This window comes from Vipera berus, assembly GCF_964194415.1.
Source record: "Vipera berus genome assembly, chromosome: 2".
NCBI classification, from domain to species: domain Eukaryota; kingdom Metazoa; phylum Chordata; class Lepidosauria; order Squamata; family Viperidae; genus Vipera; species Vipera berus.
This window is the reverse complement of record NC_138203.1, coordinates 36,116,772-36,131,120: the sequence shown is the minus strand read 5'-3', so window position 1 is coordinate 36,131,120 and position 14,349 is coordinate 36,116,772. Positions and strand designations below refer to the sequence as shown.

The 14,349-nt window shown below is 35.5% G+C and overlaps 1 protein-coding gene across 1 annotated transcript in view; it reads left to right on the top strand.

Moving 5' to 3' along the window:
• ACOT12 (acyl-CoA thioesterase 12) overlaps nt 1–14,349 on the top strand; it is a 32,896-nt gene that overhangs the window by 6,570 nt on the left and 11,977 nt on the right. The window contains exons 2-7 of the mRNA XM_081318853.1: nt 2,885–2,954; nt 6,904–6,964; nt 8,026–8,127; nt 9,776–9,911; nt 11,750–11,906; nt 14,206–14,325. Coding sequence (XP_081174979.1) covers nt 2,885–2,954; nt 6,904–6,964; nt 8,026–8,127; nt 9,776–9,911; nt 11,750–11,906; nt 14,206–14,325 — 646 coding nt within the window. The remainder of the gene's footprint in view (nt 1–2,884; nt 2,955–6,903; nt 6,965–8,025; nt 8,128–9,775; nt 9,912–11,749; nt 11,907–14,205; nt 14,326–14,349) is intronic.

The following is a 14,349-nucleotide window of genomic DNA, read 5'->3' as shown; positions in this document are numbered from 1 at the left end:
AAACATGCTTATTATCATGTAAGAACTGTGGATTCCCATTTTCTACTTCTTGACTTTTTAGATGCCTCCAATCTAAATTGCAGAATCTCAATTGTATATTAATATATTAATTATAATTGTTTATTTAAACTGACATTAATCTATTATAACTAACTATTACAGCAATGTAGAAGGAAATCAAGAATACCAGTATCAAGTCATTTTGACAATTATTCTTTTAAGAATTTTTCTTCCTTTTGGGATATTTTAATTGCAAACCCACTAATTCCAGTTTCTAGCTCCATTAAATAATTTATATATTAATTTCTTTGTGTTTTGTTCTTACAGTTTACCTACACATTCAACATGGATTTGCTTATATCTACACTAAGCTGCTGGTTGTAATTTTAAGAAGTGTATGCTTTGTAGGCTTTATAAAACATAATTAAATACTTCATAGAACATACTGTAGAATCGTAGGCTTGAAAGGGACCTCGAGGTGTTCTAGTCCAGGGGTCAGCAACCTGAAACAGTGAAAGAGCCACTCGGAACCAGTTGCCTCACAAAAGGAAAAACTTGGAGCCGCAAAAGTGTGTGCACATGCGCGTACATGCGTGCATGTGCAGAACAGGGTTTGACTGAAGAGTGGAGCCAAGGCCAGATATGCACCTACCCTGCATATTTGAATTGATTGGTTGAACTTTTTTAGTCCCACTTTTTTTTTTTTGGACTGCACATGTCAGAGGACTGGGAGCCACAGGAGACGGCTGAAAGAGCCGCATGCGGCTCCAGAGCCGCGGGTTGCAGACCTGTGTTCTAGTCCAACATCCTGCTCAAGGCAGGAGACCTTATACCATTCCAGTCAAATGATTGTCCAGTCTATTTTTGAAAACCTTCAGTGATGGAGCACCCACAATTCTGGAAGGGAAGCTTTTCCATTGATTAATTGTTCTCATTGTCAGAAAATTTCTCCTTACTTTTAGGTTGGATGTTTCTTTAACAAGTATCTACCCATTACATCTTGTCCTGTCCTCTGGTGCTTTGGAGAATAAATAAACCCCTTTTCTCTGTTACCTATCAAGTACTAGAACAGCCCCTCAAGTACTAGAAGGCAGTTATGGTGTCCCCCCCCCCAATTCTTCTCTTTGATAGGCTAAACATGATTCAGAATCAAACTGCCATACTAAACTGAGAACTTAGCTGGCATTACATAAAGTTCTCTTCCCTTTTACTATGAAAATTATAAATTCTTGTAGCTCCTTAGATGACAAAGAACAACCAGTGGAACAACTTGCCTCCATTCACAGTGTTGTGAATGCTCCAACACTGAAGTTTTAAAGAAAAGATTGGACAACCATTTGTCTGAAATGATATAGAGCTTCCTGCCTGAATAGGGGGTTGGACTAGAAGACCTCCAAGGTCCCTTCTAAGAAATAATATTGAGCATAAATATTTATCTAAAAATTTATATAAGGCAGATTTGTAACTTTAGCTGGATCAAGCCTTAGCTAACCAAGAATTTGCACTCTCTTGGAGAGAGATATTTACAAAAACTGAGCAGAACATTATGAATAAAAGCTTTAATTAAGTGCAAGTCCACTTTTATTCATACGATTAGCAAGAATTCCAATGAAAACCCCAGTAATCTTTTACAGACTTGGATTTGTATGTTTCTAATGACTTACACAGTAGGCATCCTAAATTTCTACTTTAAGCAGTATGGAGGGGAAGATTTTTCCCCATAGAACAGTTCTAATGCTGGTTGTTCTTTTATGATTGTCTTAGTTGTTCCTAATTTATTCTACTCTGCTTTATTTAAATATTTAAAATCTGTGTAATATTTAAATTGCTTACCCAGTTTTATGGTAACTTGTGCAATACAGTACATGATTTGAACATTGTAAATTGCTTCCCAAAAACATTATTTTTGACAGTTAGTATTTAGTATTCTTCAGTACAATAAAGTCTTAACCCTTTAGTCATTCTTTCCTACCCAATTCTGATTTTCAAGAGAAAATTATATATTTAGTAAAACTGATTTTTGGGGGGAACCTAGAAATGGAAGGAAGCATTCTGAAGCACTCAATTGAATAAATTGAAATTAGAATGTAAAATAATTTTAAAATCATGATAACAAAATATGGCAAAGAGCGAGACTGTATTTTTTTTCCAAGTAGGGAGAAGTACATTTTATGGTATTTGCATATTATATTTGTGTGCTGCTGGATCAATCTTAGCTATTTAATAGGAACAGAAAAGAAGCATAGCACAATGAAATGTAAATGCATGCTTTTCCCGTATGAGCTCCCAGGTTTAACCCAGTTATCTCAGACCACAGATAAGGTTTCTGAAATTTAGTGCTGTGATAAGGGAGTCATCTGACTTGGAAGAAGGAAGTGTATTCCTTTATCTGCAGTCAGAGAACTCTCAGATCATGAGCTGATTTGTCATCCCAATTTTTATATAAACTGCACCCAAGAAAAAGAAAGGCAGAAATTATAATTATTCAGTCAGTCCACTGGTCATTTTATCTGAGCTGCAAGGGTGTGAACAGTTTCTTCATCATTTTAGCATTAGTATTGTACAAACATTACATATTTTTTTCTTTTTCCCCCCTACCATATAGACATAGTAACACAGTTCTTGGCAGGCCTGTACAGAGATGCCTGAATAAGTAGATGTTATTCTCATGAAAATTATTGGAATGTTGCATGCAGCAATGGATTATTTTATATTGTACAAACTATCATACAACAATGCATTCTTTAATATATCTTAAAAATATCTTAAGATAAACCAACTCTTGCTTAAAAGTTATTGGATGCTGATATAAATTTATACGATGTCTGTAACTTTTTCCCCCAGTATTTAATTTTACCTCTAATAAAGTCTGTTTTCTTCTAAGCTGAAAAACATGCTGGCATTCCCTGTGTAACAGCATCAGTGGATGACATACAGTTTGAAGAGACAGCCAGGTACATCTTATCAAACCTTACTATAATTTAATAGTTTTTAATCAGTATAAATAAACATAGAAATACTGACACTTTGGATCATGATTCATTGTAAAAGCATTAAAAGAAAATAGAAAATTTAAATTTCTATAGAAATATTGATCTTTTCTACTCTTAAAATTAAATAAAACATTCACTGTGAAAATCTGAGAGTTGCAACTTAATTTGTTTTGTTTCTTGCAGTTTAATTCTTAAAAAATAAATTTAAATTATTTTTAGAAAGATATTTAATTCTTAATTTTTTGAACTGATAATGAACATTATTGATAAATTTAAAAGTCATTGTCACATTTCTTGTATATGCTTAATGAATTTATAAAATGGTTATTCAAGAAAGTCACTTCCTTTCATGTACTGAAGAAAGAAACTTCATTCTCTGTTATTTTCTCTAAATGGACTCCAGTTGATTTCCTCCAAATGGTTTGAAATGAGAAAAAAGTGGAAGAAGAATCAGCAGATGTAGCAGTACAGTCCATTTGAAAGGGAAAAGGGCTGATTCAGTTATTTTGACATCTCCAGTTGCATTGAACCTAAGATTACATACCCCAGAAGCACTGCTGTGCATAATTATCTTTAGTGAAAGAAAAAGAAAAGAAAATGTAAAAATGTTCCACAAAATTGAACACTTAAAGGTTTGTGACTGCAGTTTAATTTGATGCTAGGTGGGAAAATAACAAAATGTTCAAAAACAGAGTGCATCCCTACATGCTACATTTGATTTTAACCAAAAGCCAAGACTACATTCCAGATTGTAAGCCACTTGTATGGATTAAAAGGACAATAGTGATTTATTTAAATTAATTTCCAAGATTCCTTTGACAGGTGGGTATACTTGCCAATAGCATAACAAAAAGTGTTCCAAAATGGGGATTTTTTTCTTTATAAATTTTAGGTGTGTTCTTTAGATTTCTGAAAAAGTGAATTATAAGGAAAAGAGCTTTTTCTGCAATTGCCCCCACCCTGTGGAATATTCTTCCCCTGGAGGTAAGGCAGATCCTCACTTTCCTGGCCTTTTGAAAAGGAGTTAAAGCATGGCTCTGTGGTCTCGAATGAGGAGTGCAGCTGTGGCTAGTGCCCTGAGGAAATCCTCCCCCCTTTGCCTTTTAACTAATTTTAATAGTGTTTTATCATCTTTTTATATACTGTTTTTATATTTTAATACTTTATTGTACACTGCCCAGAATCCATCTCTGAAGGAGATGGGTGGTTCAGAAATTTGAACAAAAAATATGTTACTAAATTCTCAGGACAATTGAGTCCTACCCAAAAATGCTTTTTCACTAGAAAAATGAACATAATACATGTTGCAAATTGGCTATAATATGGCAATATTTTAGAGCAATTATGTACTATTCTATTTTGTATATAGGATAGCTATGTTTGGTGTCTTTGGATCATGGAATTTTCAACCTTTCAGAAGAGAGAGAAAAACAAGGGCCTTTCCCCCCTACATTATAGAATCATTTCCTATTTTTACATTTTTATTGCACAAATATTTGTACTTTAGATTCTTTTCTTCTTTTTCCATTTGTTCCTGGATCCTTAGCAAGAGCTCCCAGACTGCTACATTGAAAAGATTCTCATCAGTTACAAATGAAACTGCAATGGTCTGTGACAGGGCAATGTTCCTTGTATTCTAATTCCCAAGGTCTGTGTTAAAAATATGCACTTTGGTTGTGGTGGAAAGGAAGTAGTACACTCCCAACATTGAAACAAATAGCCTCAGGGATAATGATGATGATGATGATGATGATGATGATGATGATGGAAGGGACCATTTTGGACAAATGGCTATCCAGTCTCTTCTTAAAAACTTCGAGTGTTGGAGCATCCACAGCTTCTGGAGGCAGCTTGTTCCACTGGTTAATTGTTCTAACTGTCAGGAAGTTTCTCCTTAGTTCTAGGTTGCTTCTCTCCTTGATTAGTTTCCATCCATTGCTTCTTGTCCTGCCCTTGGGCGCTTTGGAGAATAGCTTGTGTCCCTCCTCTTTGTGGCAGCCCCTGAGATATTGGAATACATGTCCCCCCTCGTCCTTCTCTTCATTAAACTAGACATACCCAATTCCAGCAGCCGTTCCTTATATGTTTTAGTCTCCAGTCCCCTAATCATCTTTGTTGCTCTTCTCTGTATTCTTTCTAGAGTCTCAACATCTTTTCTACATTGTGGTGACCAAAACTGGATGCAGTATTCCAAGTGTGGCCTTACCAAGGCATTGTAAAGTGGTGTTAATACTTCACGTGATCTTGATTCTATTCCTCAGTTAATGCAGCCTAGCACTGTGTTGGCTTTTTTGGCAGCTGCAGCACACTGCTGGCTCATATTTAAGTGACTGTCCATTAGGACTCCGAGATCCCTCACACGTTTACTACTATTGAGCAAGGTACCACCTACACTGTACCTGTGCATTTGGTTTTTCTTGCCTAAATGTAGAACCTTACTTTTTTCACCATTGAATTTCATTTTGTTAGATAGCGCCCAGTGTTCAAGTCTGTCCAGATCCTCCTGTATCTTAAGCCTGTCTTCTGGAGTGTTGGCTATTCCTGCCAGCTTGGTGTCATCTGCAAATTTGATGAGTTCCCCATTTATCCCTTTGTCCAAATCATTGATGAAGATGTTGAAGAGCACTGGGCCCAGAACAGAGCCCTGGGGCACCCCACTACATACTTCCCTCCTGCAGAAGAATAGTGCATGTTTAATTAGATCCATCAGTGTTTTCTTATAAATATATAAATTCTTTTCTATTGTGATCATTAGAAAGCACTGGATTAAATTTGGTATTCTGGTCAATTTTTTATCTGTTTCTTTGGTCTCTTAATTTTAAATAAAAAAATATCAATATAGAAATTGGATTATAAACATACATAGAATATCATTGGATGGAGTATCACAATAATTTAAATAGGGTTTATGTAGTGCGTTCTGATAAGGTACATTCTTTGAAGACCCAAGGTTCTAGAGAACAAAAGCAATGACAATAGAATAGAATAGAATAGAATAGAATAGAATAGAATAGAATAGAATAGAATAGAATAGAATAGAATAGAATAGAATAGAATAGAATAGAGCTGGAAGGGACCTTGGAGGTCTTCTAGTCCAACCCCTTGCTCAAGCAGGAGAATATATACCATCTTCAACAAGGTCCTAAAGTTACTTCCTACCTTCCCTAAGTGAAGCAAAATACTTCTGATTGAAATTATGTAGCGACTAATGGTCTGGCTTGGTAAAGTTTCCAAAGGTTCCTGGGTTCAGTCTCTACGACAGGGATCCCCAACCCCCATGTCACAGACTGGTACTGGTCTGTGGCCTGTTAGGAAGAAGGCCGCACAGCTGGAGGTGAGCAGTAGATGTGCATGCAAAACTGAAACCATCCCCCATTCCCTGGTCCATGGAAAAATTCTCCCACAAAACTGGTTCCTGGTGTGAAAAATGTTGGGAACTGTTGGTCTGTAGGATCAGGTAAAACAAACATAGTATACAAAGTGGAAAGTCTTAAGGCTTTGGAGAGCTGTTGCCAGTAAGTCTTCATGACATTAAGCTAAACAGACAAAACAGACTGGCATTTAGTTCTTACCTAGATAGTTCTAAATATGAATCCTAGTTTCAGATTTAAAGTTCTTTCTTTAAATGCGACTAATTGTGGAATGAGTTTGCCTGACTAGTATCTCTGTCACTGGCATTTAAGGAAAAAGGAGAACAACCTTGGTTTGCAGCAATATTTTTCTGGTGCAGAGGAAATCCTTACTCTTCCCCCTTCACTTCTGGCCATAATATTAAGATAGGACATTTGAAATTATATGATTTCTATAACAGTTATTTCCAAAACACTTAGCTGTACATTAGAGTTTCTGCAATTGCAAAACATAAAATTATGTGTTTTGTAACTATATGTAATTTTTTTTTAAAAAACAGAGTTGGGCAGATTATCAGCATTACAGCAAAGGTAAACAGGGCATTCACTACCAGTATGGAGGTAAGATATTGTATTTATTTGATTTAAGTTGAAATACTATATTTTATTATTTAGGCAGGATGAATCTAGTGAAGATATGAATTCAGGTAAATTCCATCACAGATAGCCTTTTCTTCATTCATTTCAAACCTTTTTAATAGATTTATTTTCCAAATTCAGCATTATACTAAATATCTGAATAATTGAACAAAACATTTTTTTCAACATTTTCAGTTTCATAGAAACTGAAGTTAGTCTATAAGTGATTCTGTGCCAGTCATTCTCAGCCCTATGTCCTATAAAGACATGTTTGTGCAGTTAAAATAATGAGGCTATAGCAGTAAACCTCTAATAAAAGATGTGATAAAGCTTAAATAAACAAATTGAATTACTGTAATAAATACAAATGTCTAGAAGACTAGAATTGCCATCACAAAGTGATGTGATTGTAAAGCAGGATATGATGTGAATATGAATGCCCTGCTTAGCAGTGGCATTTACAGCATGGAATGGGACAACTCAGGATGGCCAGCTGGGGGTGGCCAGGTTGGGATGGCCCCCTCACTACTACCAAGATGCCTCTGCCAACTCACTGCTGCCAAGTTGTTGCAGGACAACTGAACATGGGCAATTCACTGCAGGGACAATTTGCTACAAGTGCCCAGGAGGGTGAGCAAGCAAGCAAAGAGAGCCGGGTCGATGGGCAGGCGAGCAAGCAAGTGCACGGTGGCAGCGGCAGCCAGGAGCTTCCCATTTTCACATCCCCGCTGCCGCCATGCTAAGCTCTGGGCCATTCAGAGTTCCGACCCCCAGCAGTTGATGGACAGGGTGGTGGGAGGGAAGGAGGTGGCAGCCGAGGGTTTCCCATGGAGGATGTAAAATCATTATCAGGCCAGGATGGTGTCCGGATTGGGATGGGGATCCTAATAGTGCTGCATAGTCACTTGGGGTTATGGTATATATATGAAAAAGATAGAGCTTCTTATTTTCATTAAGATGAAAAGAATAGTTGTTACTAATACACTTGTTCACAATTATGTAACTGCCTAGAATTCAACAATGGCTTTGTTATCTACCCATAGGTTGGTGTCAGTGTTACGTTACAGGATCCCTTAACTAATGTTCAAAAACTAATTTGTGTGGCTTTCTCTACATACGTTGCAAAGCCAGTAGGAGAAGAGAAGGTAAACATTTCAATGAAAAATTCTAATGTTTCTGTTCTCTAACTTTGTGAACTTGCCACAAAGCCATTATTATTGAGAATAAAATAGTGAAAAATTTTACATTTTACTTTTGAGTAATAACTTCATTGAACTTTTGCAAACATTTTCTTTCACCTTGTATTACTTCCAGAAATTTCTTTTTTCAAATAATGTGTTTTTATAATTCACTAATATCAAACATTCATTTTGCTTGCAGATATTAGCATTGTTCCTAAGCTGCCATATTTAAATTTTTATTTAAAAAACAGTCCATTTTCATATATACCATTGCCAGTGATCTTGGTAAACTAGAATGTGTAAGACAGTGGTGGCGAACGTATGGCACATGTGCCAGAGGGGGGCACTCAGAGCCCTCTCTGTGGGTACGCGCGCCTTGCTTTTTGGCTAAATTTTCACAGGAAAAACCCATTTCTCAAGCCCCTTACTGGCGAAAATGGAGCCAAAGCGTGCCTCGCTCTTATTGAGAGCAATCTTGTGAAAACAAGGATGACAAAGGACAGCACAGTTAGTTCTGAAAATGAAATCCTTACATTGTGGAGTTCTCTGCCAAATAATTTTAAGTCAGTAAAAGCACTTGGGATTGCTTTTCTTATTTTGTTTGGATCATCTTATGCTTGTGAGCAGCTGTTTTCAGCTTTGAATTATATCAAATCTGACACCAGAAACAAACTAACAGATGACCTGAGTGCTGCATGTGTTACAAAGTATGAGCTAAGGTTAGACAAATTATCAGTATGCATACAACAGCAAAAATCACATTAATTGTTCAAAAGCATGCCAAATGCAAATTTTTACCTTTCAATAAAAAGTTGTTTGTATCATTGAAAGCTCTGTTATTGTGTTTTTCTTTTAAGACAAAAGATGTTAATGTATGAGATGTTTTTTTCTAAACTAAAACCTCAGTATTCAGGTTAAATGCCATGTTGGAACTTTGTGATAAATAAGTGGGTTTTGGGTTGCAGTTTGGGCACTCGGTCTTTTAAAGGTTCGCCATCACTGGTTTAGGACAATATTCAATTAACATGTGCTGCTAGGATAGATTTGTTTAAAGAATGGAAAGGCAATTAGATTTCTTTGTGTACCTGGATATCTCTAAAATCTGCAGCATTGCACTACAGCACTGAAAGATCACCTGAACAAATCTGGGGAGGCAATGAATGAATGCAAGATCTTTCATATCTCCATGGCTTCCATTTGTTGCAAGGATGTAGTTAGGGGGAATCACCTGTACACTAAAGCTGATGAGGATCATTGAAATCAAAGTACAATAATTCATTAGCTATTTAAGGACATTGTGAAGTGGGCTGCAAACTGAGCTTCAGAGTTTAAAGATGTAGAATAATCCCTAGCATCTTGCATTTCTAGTTTTTTTTTAATAAAAGCTAATCTCACATGATTTTTGTTTCCATGTTTAGAATATTGTATAAATTATTAGAAATTGCTTATTAAATGATTAATATGTTTTAGATTAGTAAATATTTTAGTTTAGCATTATTTAAGCTTACTACAGATGTGGCAGAAAGAATTTTTTATTGTTAATGGGTTCATTGTATAATTTTACTATGACTTGCTGATGCTGTTTGTTTTTGTTTTTTTAAAAAAAAATTAGATTAATTTAAAGCCAGTCAAGCTTCTCACTGTGCATGATTTCGTAGAGCACACTCTGGCTGCTGACCGAAGAAAAATTCGACTGGATCATGAACGTGTATTTAATGTTCTAATGGATAAATGTGGCGTGGATGATGGTCAGTAAAACAAATGTTATGTTCCTCATTTCCAATTCTCCAAAATGGGGAGAAGTTCCAACATTTCCCTGACTGCAACGTTTAAATGAAAAAGCCCTGGAACTCACAGCATTGTGTAATGTATCATTTATGAAAAATATAAAATATGAAAAGATATAAAGGCAAGCCACATGCCTATCTGTGAGGTGATATTCCTGCTTTAGATCTCAAAAAACTAGGAGCAATATAAACAAGCTTGCTATCAGCTTCTTGCTTTCTCTAGTTCAAAAAATGTCTGGTAATATCATAACAAATGTTATTAATAAACATAGCTGTCCTACAACTTCTCTTCAGATTATTGGCATTTTTCTTTTTTCAGTGCCATCTCCATTTTTTAAAAAAGTCTTATACACACTTAGATACATCACATGAACGTGCCTCTTTCCTTTGGAATTTATTATGTAATGGAGCAATGCAGCTGCATATTGTTTTGTTTCCATACTCTGACATCAACATAAGTTTCTGAACTAATAATACATGCATTGAAACAGAATCAAGACAAATGATAGAGTCCATTATTTCAATTTATTGAATTACACACACACCCTCACACACACACTTTGTTTATACAAGGCATATCTGTAGAAAGCAGCTTATGTATTTTTAGGTCTTCACTTTTAAGCGAATTGGGTCCCTCTGAACAAAAGTAGGTAAAGTAAGGATAAATTTATTAAGGGCTAAGATTGCTTTCCTCAAAACGAGTACAGAGTTCACAAAAAAGAAACAAGGCTTAGTTATATTGTTGAAATTACTAATTTAACAGGCTGATAAGTAGGTCCAAAATGCAAAGCAATCAGGTGGATCCAACTACAACTCTGGGATTATAAAACTGATGAAACTGGGGCAGAAGCCAAAGGCTTAATTTAGGTCAGGTGGAATCGTGTGACAGATTAGCCTGGTTGACATTTAAAACAAAAACACACATTTAATAGGAATATGTTCCTTCCTAATAATAGAAAGATACCCTATTTTCTTTCCAATTTTCTCTCTAAAATACATTTAAATGCCACTATAATTCTAACTAATCAATTTAGTCTCTAAAGATATATAGCATGATATCTTTAGAGATAAGAATCAATACAGGTAGTCCTTGGGTTATTCACTGACCATTCAAAGTTGTGACAGCGCTGAACATAGGGAACCTACAACCAGCCCTTGCAGTTCCAATCATCACATTGTCCCCATAGTCACTTGGATGCTCAGTGTCTAGCTGGCAGTTATAATGTTACAGTGAGCTGCAATCACATGATTACGATTTCAAAGTTTTCCTGGCCCTGTTTTTCTGCCTGCACTCCAGAGTGCCTGTCCTTGGTATCCACAACATCCTCCCATGCTCCAGAGTCCCTGCCATTGGAACCCCCCACCTGCCCACAGCAAACCCCATCTGTCCATAGCTCTGACCCCCAGCTTTCACATACCAGCCTAATTGTCTCAAGATCCTGCCTCTTACTTCTTAAGGTGACCTGTACAGTGTTGAAGTTATGACAGAAGCTTGGACTACTGTTGCTAGGTGATGCAGTCATATAATATTGTGCTTTACAGCAGCATTAACAACATATATTGCAATCCCAATTGCCTTCATAACTGGAGGATTTCCTGTAATAATAGTCCACATAAGAAATGTCTGTGCTCTAAAAGAATTTGGGAGTGATAGGATTTTTCTAATGCAATATAAATATTATCAATGTCTATGAATTTCAGAAAGGCTGTACTAGGATAAAACATTGTAACTTTGGTTGAAATGTAAATGTACCTGGAGTGTTTGGTAATTTTCCTAACATCAGAATCATATGTTCTAGACTATGTTTGCAGTAAAGAGGAAGATGTGGTTTACTCCGATTGCACTCATGTGCAGAGCATTGAACTTGTCCTGCCTCCTCATGCCAATCATCAAGGAAACACATTTGGTGGTCAAATTATGGCTTGGATGGAAGCAGTGGCTACTATTTCAGCAAGGTGCCTTTTTATAGAACATTCTTCTGTATTAGATATTATCGGACACATTTAGTTACTATGCAAAAATAAGATGAAAGAGTGTCTCACTGAATGTTCATCTCATCACACAGAGAATTCCATCATCCGCCCCTCCCCCCGCCGCCACCAATTGCTGGGTACATGCAGCTCTCTCTTTGTATGTGAGAGACATGAATTTCTATTAGAATTCCCTTCACACTCCAGTGGGCCAGATTCATTGTTAGGATGTTGGAAGTGTCATTCCCATTCATTATTCATGTAGCTCTCATTTGTAACCTGAACTTATGCACAATAATAACTGCTTTTGCTTCGTTGCCAGATAAATAAATCATTTTATTAAAATTGTAAGCTTATCAAAAGTTCTAGACATCAGAGACCCAAGAAAGCAATATTAAGCATATACACCAATATCTGTAATAAATCTGATTGGACAAAAAAGGGGTCATATTTGGCTGTAAAAAACTAAATAGTTGTAACAAGAAAAATAAGGAGCGCTACCTGTAAGGTTAAAATTCTTCTGTATTTTATGGAAATGCATTAAAAATATTGCTAAATGGTAACCAAAAACTGTCTATTCTGCTTGAGAAATAAATGACCTTGCTGCAAAGCTTTTGTAAAACAACTGACAATTAGATTTGATCTTTGGAAAGTGGCAGAGTTGCTATGGCTGCCGGGGAATAAAAAAAGGCTGTTAAAAAAAAAGGCTGTTCTCAAGACACAAAGTGAAGTTAAGCTCAGAATGGTTTATCTAAAGTTTATGGATGATATCTAGCACAGTTTATCAAGTGATGGAACTAATACCATCAATAAAAAAGAGTAGTTTCTCATCTGCCTTGTTGTTTCCCAGCATTAAAATCTGCCCTAGAGGACTGGTCAGTTTAGGGAGCTGTGAAGAATATTTCTACTATACAAGTAAAAGTCCATTGGTGAGGAATTTTATCCTTTGTTCGTTTTTAACCATCATAATACCAAGCAAACATAAGATCTGGAAGTAATCATTTATAATAACATCTATATAAAAGCACGAAGGCTTACTTTAATAAAATTATTTTAACTTTCAATAAAAATGTTAAGAATAAAATAAACAACAAACCTACAGTATATATCCTTCACATCTAGTCTGATATTAATCTGCTGGTGTCCTTAACTGTGAGTGTTGCAAATTAGATATTTAGCATTTAAATAGGAGGAGCAAATTATTCCTAATGAAATCCAAAGTAATTTGAATGCAATATAATGATGCTTAGTTATATTAATTAGAAATAGATAATTGTGCACATTTAAGAATTCTGGTACATCATAAAGAGGTAATTGAGTTCCACTAAGGATAAATAATGGCCCAAAACAATGTCATTGCTAAACAAAGGTTAAAAATTTCAGACTTACACAAACAGTAGGTTCTTAGCCCAAATGTTATAGAACATTTATGTATTAAAATAAATATAAACGGAAGATTTATTTTCACATATAAATGAAATGATTGGTGACTATTTGTAAAAATACAAAAGATGATTGTGTGATCATTAATGATATAGATGTTAGTCACTGCTTAAGAATTTGTTACTGACAAATTCCCTTATTGGTCAACATTTTCACCGAACTTTTCAAGAAACTTGAGTAATAAAAAACTGAGCAACATAGTTGGTGATGTGCCATTACTAGTCTGCTAATGTATTCATTGGAAAAATAAAATCCCAGTCCTTTTTCCAGCTGGGCTACTTACATTGGCATGGGAAGTTCCCATTTCGTTGTTTTCATATGACTTTCTCTTTGTAGACATTAAATACTACTTCTATGACATTGGGCCATTTTTAAAAAAATATTTTTATGTAAATCACTGGAGGCTACAACTGTTTATATACAACATTTCTAAAAGATTCAGTAAATCTTGTTAAATGTGGAGTAGCCCCAAATAAACTTCATTAAAATCCCTTTGGATTTATTAGCCAAGCAATATTGACTAATTATGAGATTGCATTAAAATGTTGTATCTATAAAAACGATATAGGATTGTTCCCAAATATGAACATTAAAACACAGTTCTTAAACTTCACAACTTCCCATTGAATATTTTATTTTCTCAGAGCTAGTTTAAACTTGAAATTAAGTTTAGAATAGAATAGAGCTGTAAGGGACCTTGGAGGCCTTCTAGTCCAGTCCTGATCAAGCAGGAGAACCTATACCATTTCAGACAAGTGACTGTCTAGTCTCTAGTTTTGTGCCGTATTTATGTAGAAATCTTAAAAAGTCGCATTGACATATTTTGTTTGCTTTGATTCAGCCGCCTGTGTCATCTGCATCCAACTCTGAAATCTGTAGATATGTTTAAATTCCGAGGACCTTCAACTGTTGGTGATCGCCTTGTTTTCAATGCTATAGTTAATAATACTTTTCAGAAAAGGTAAAATACTGTATCTTTATATTA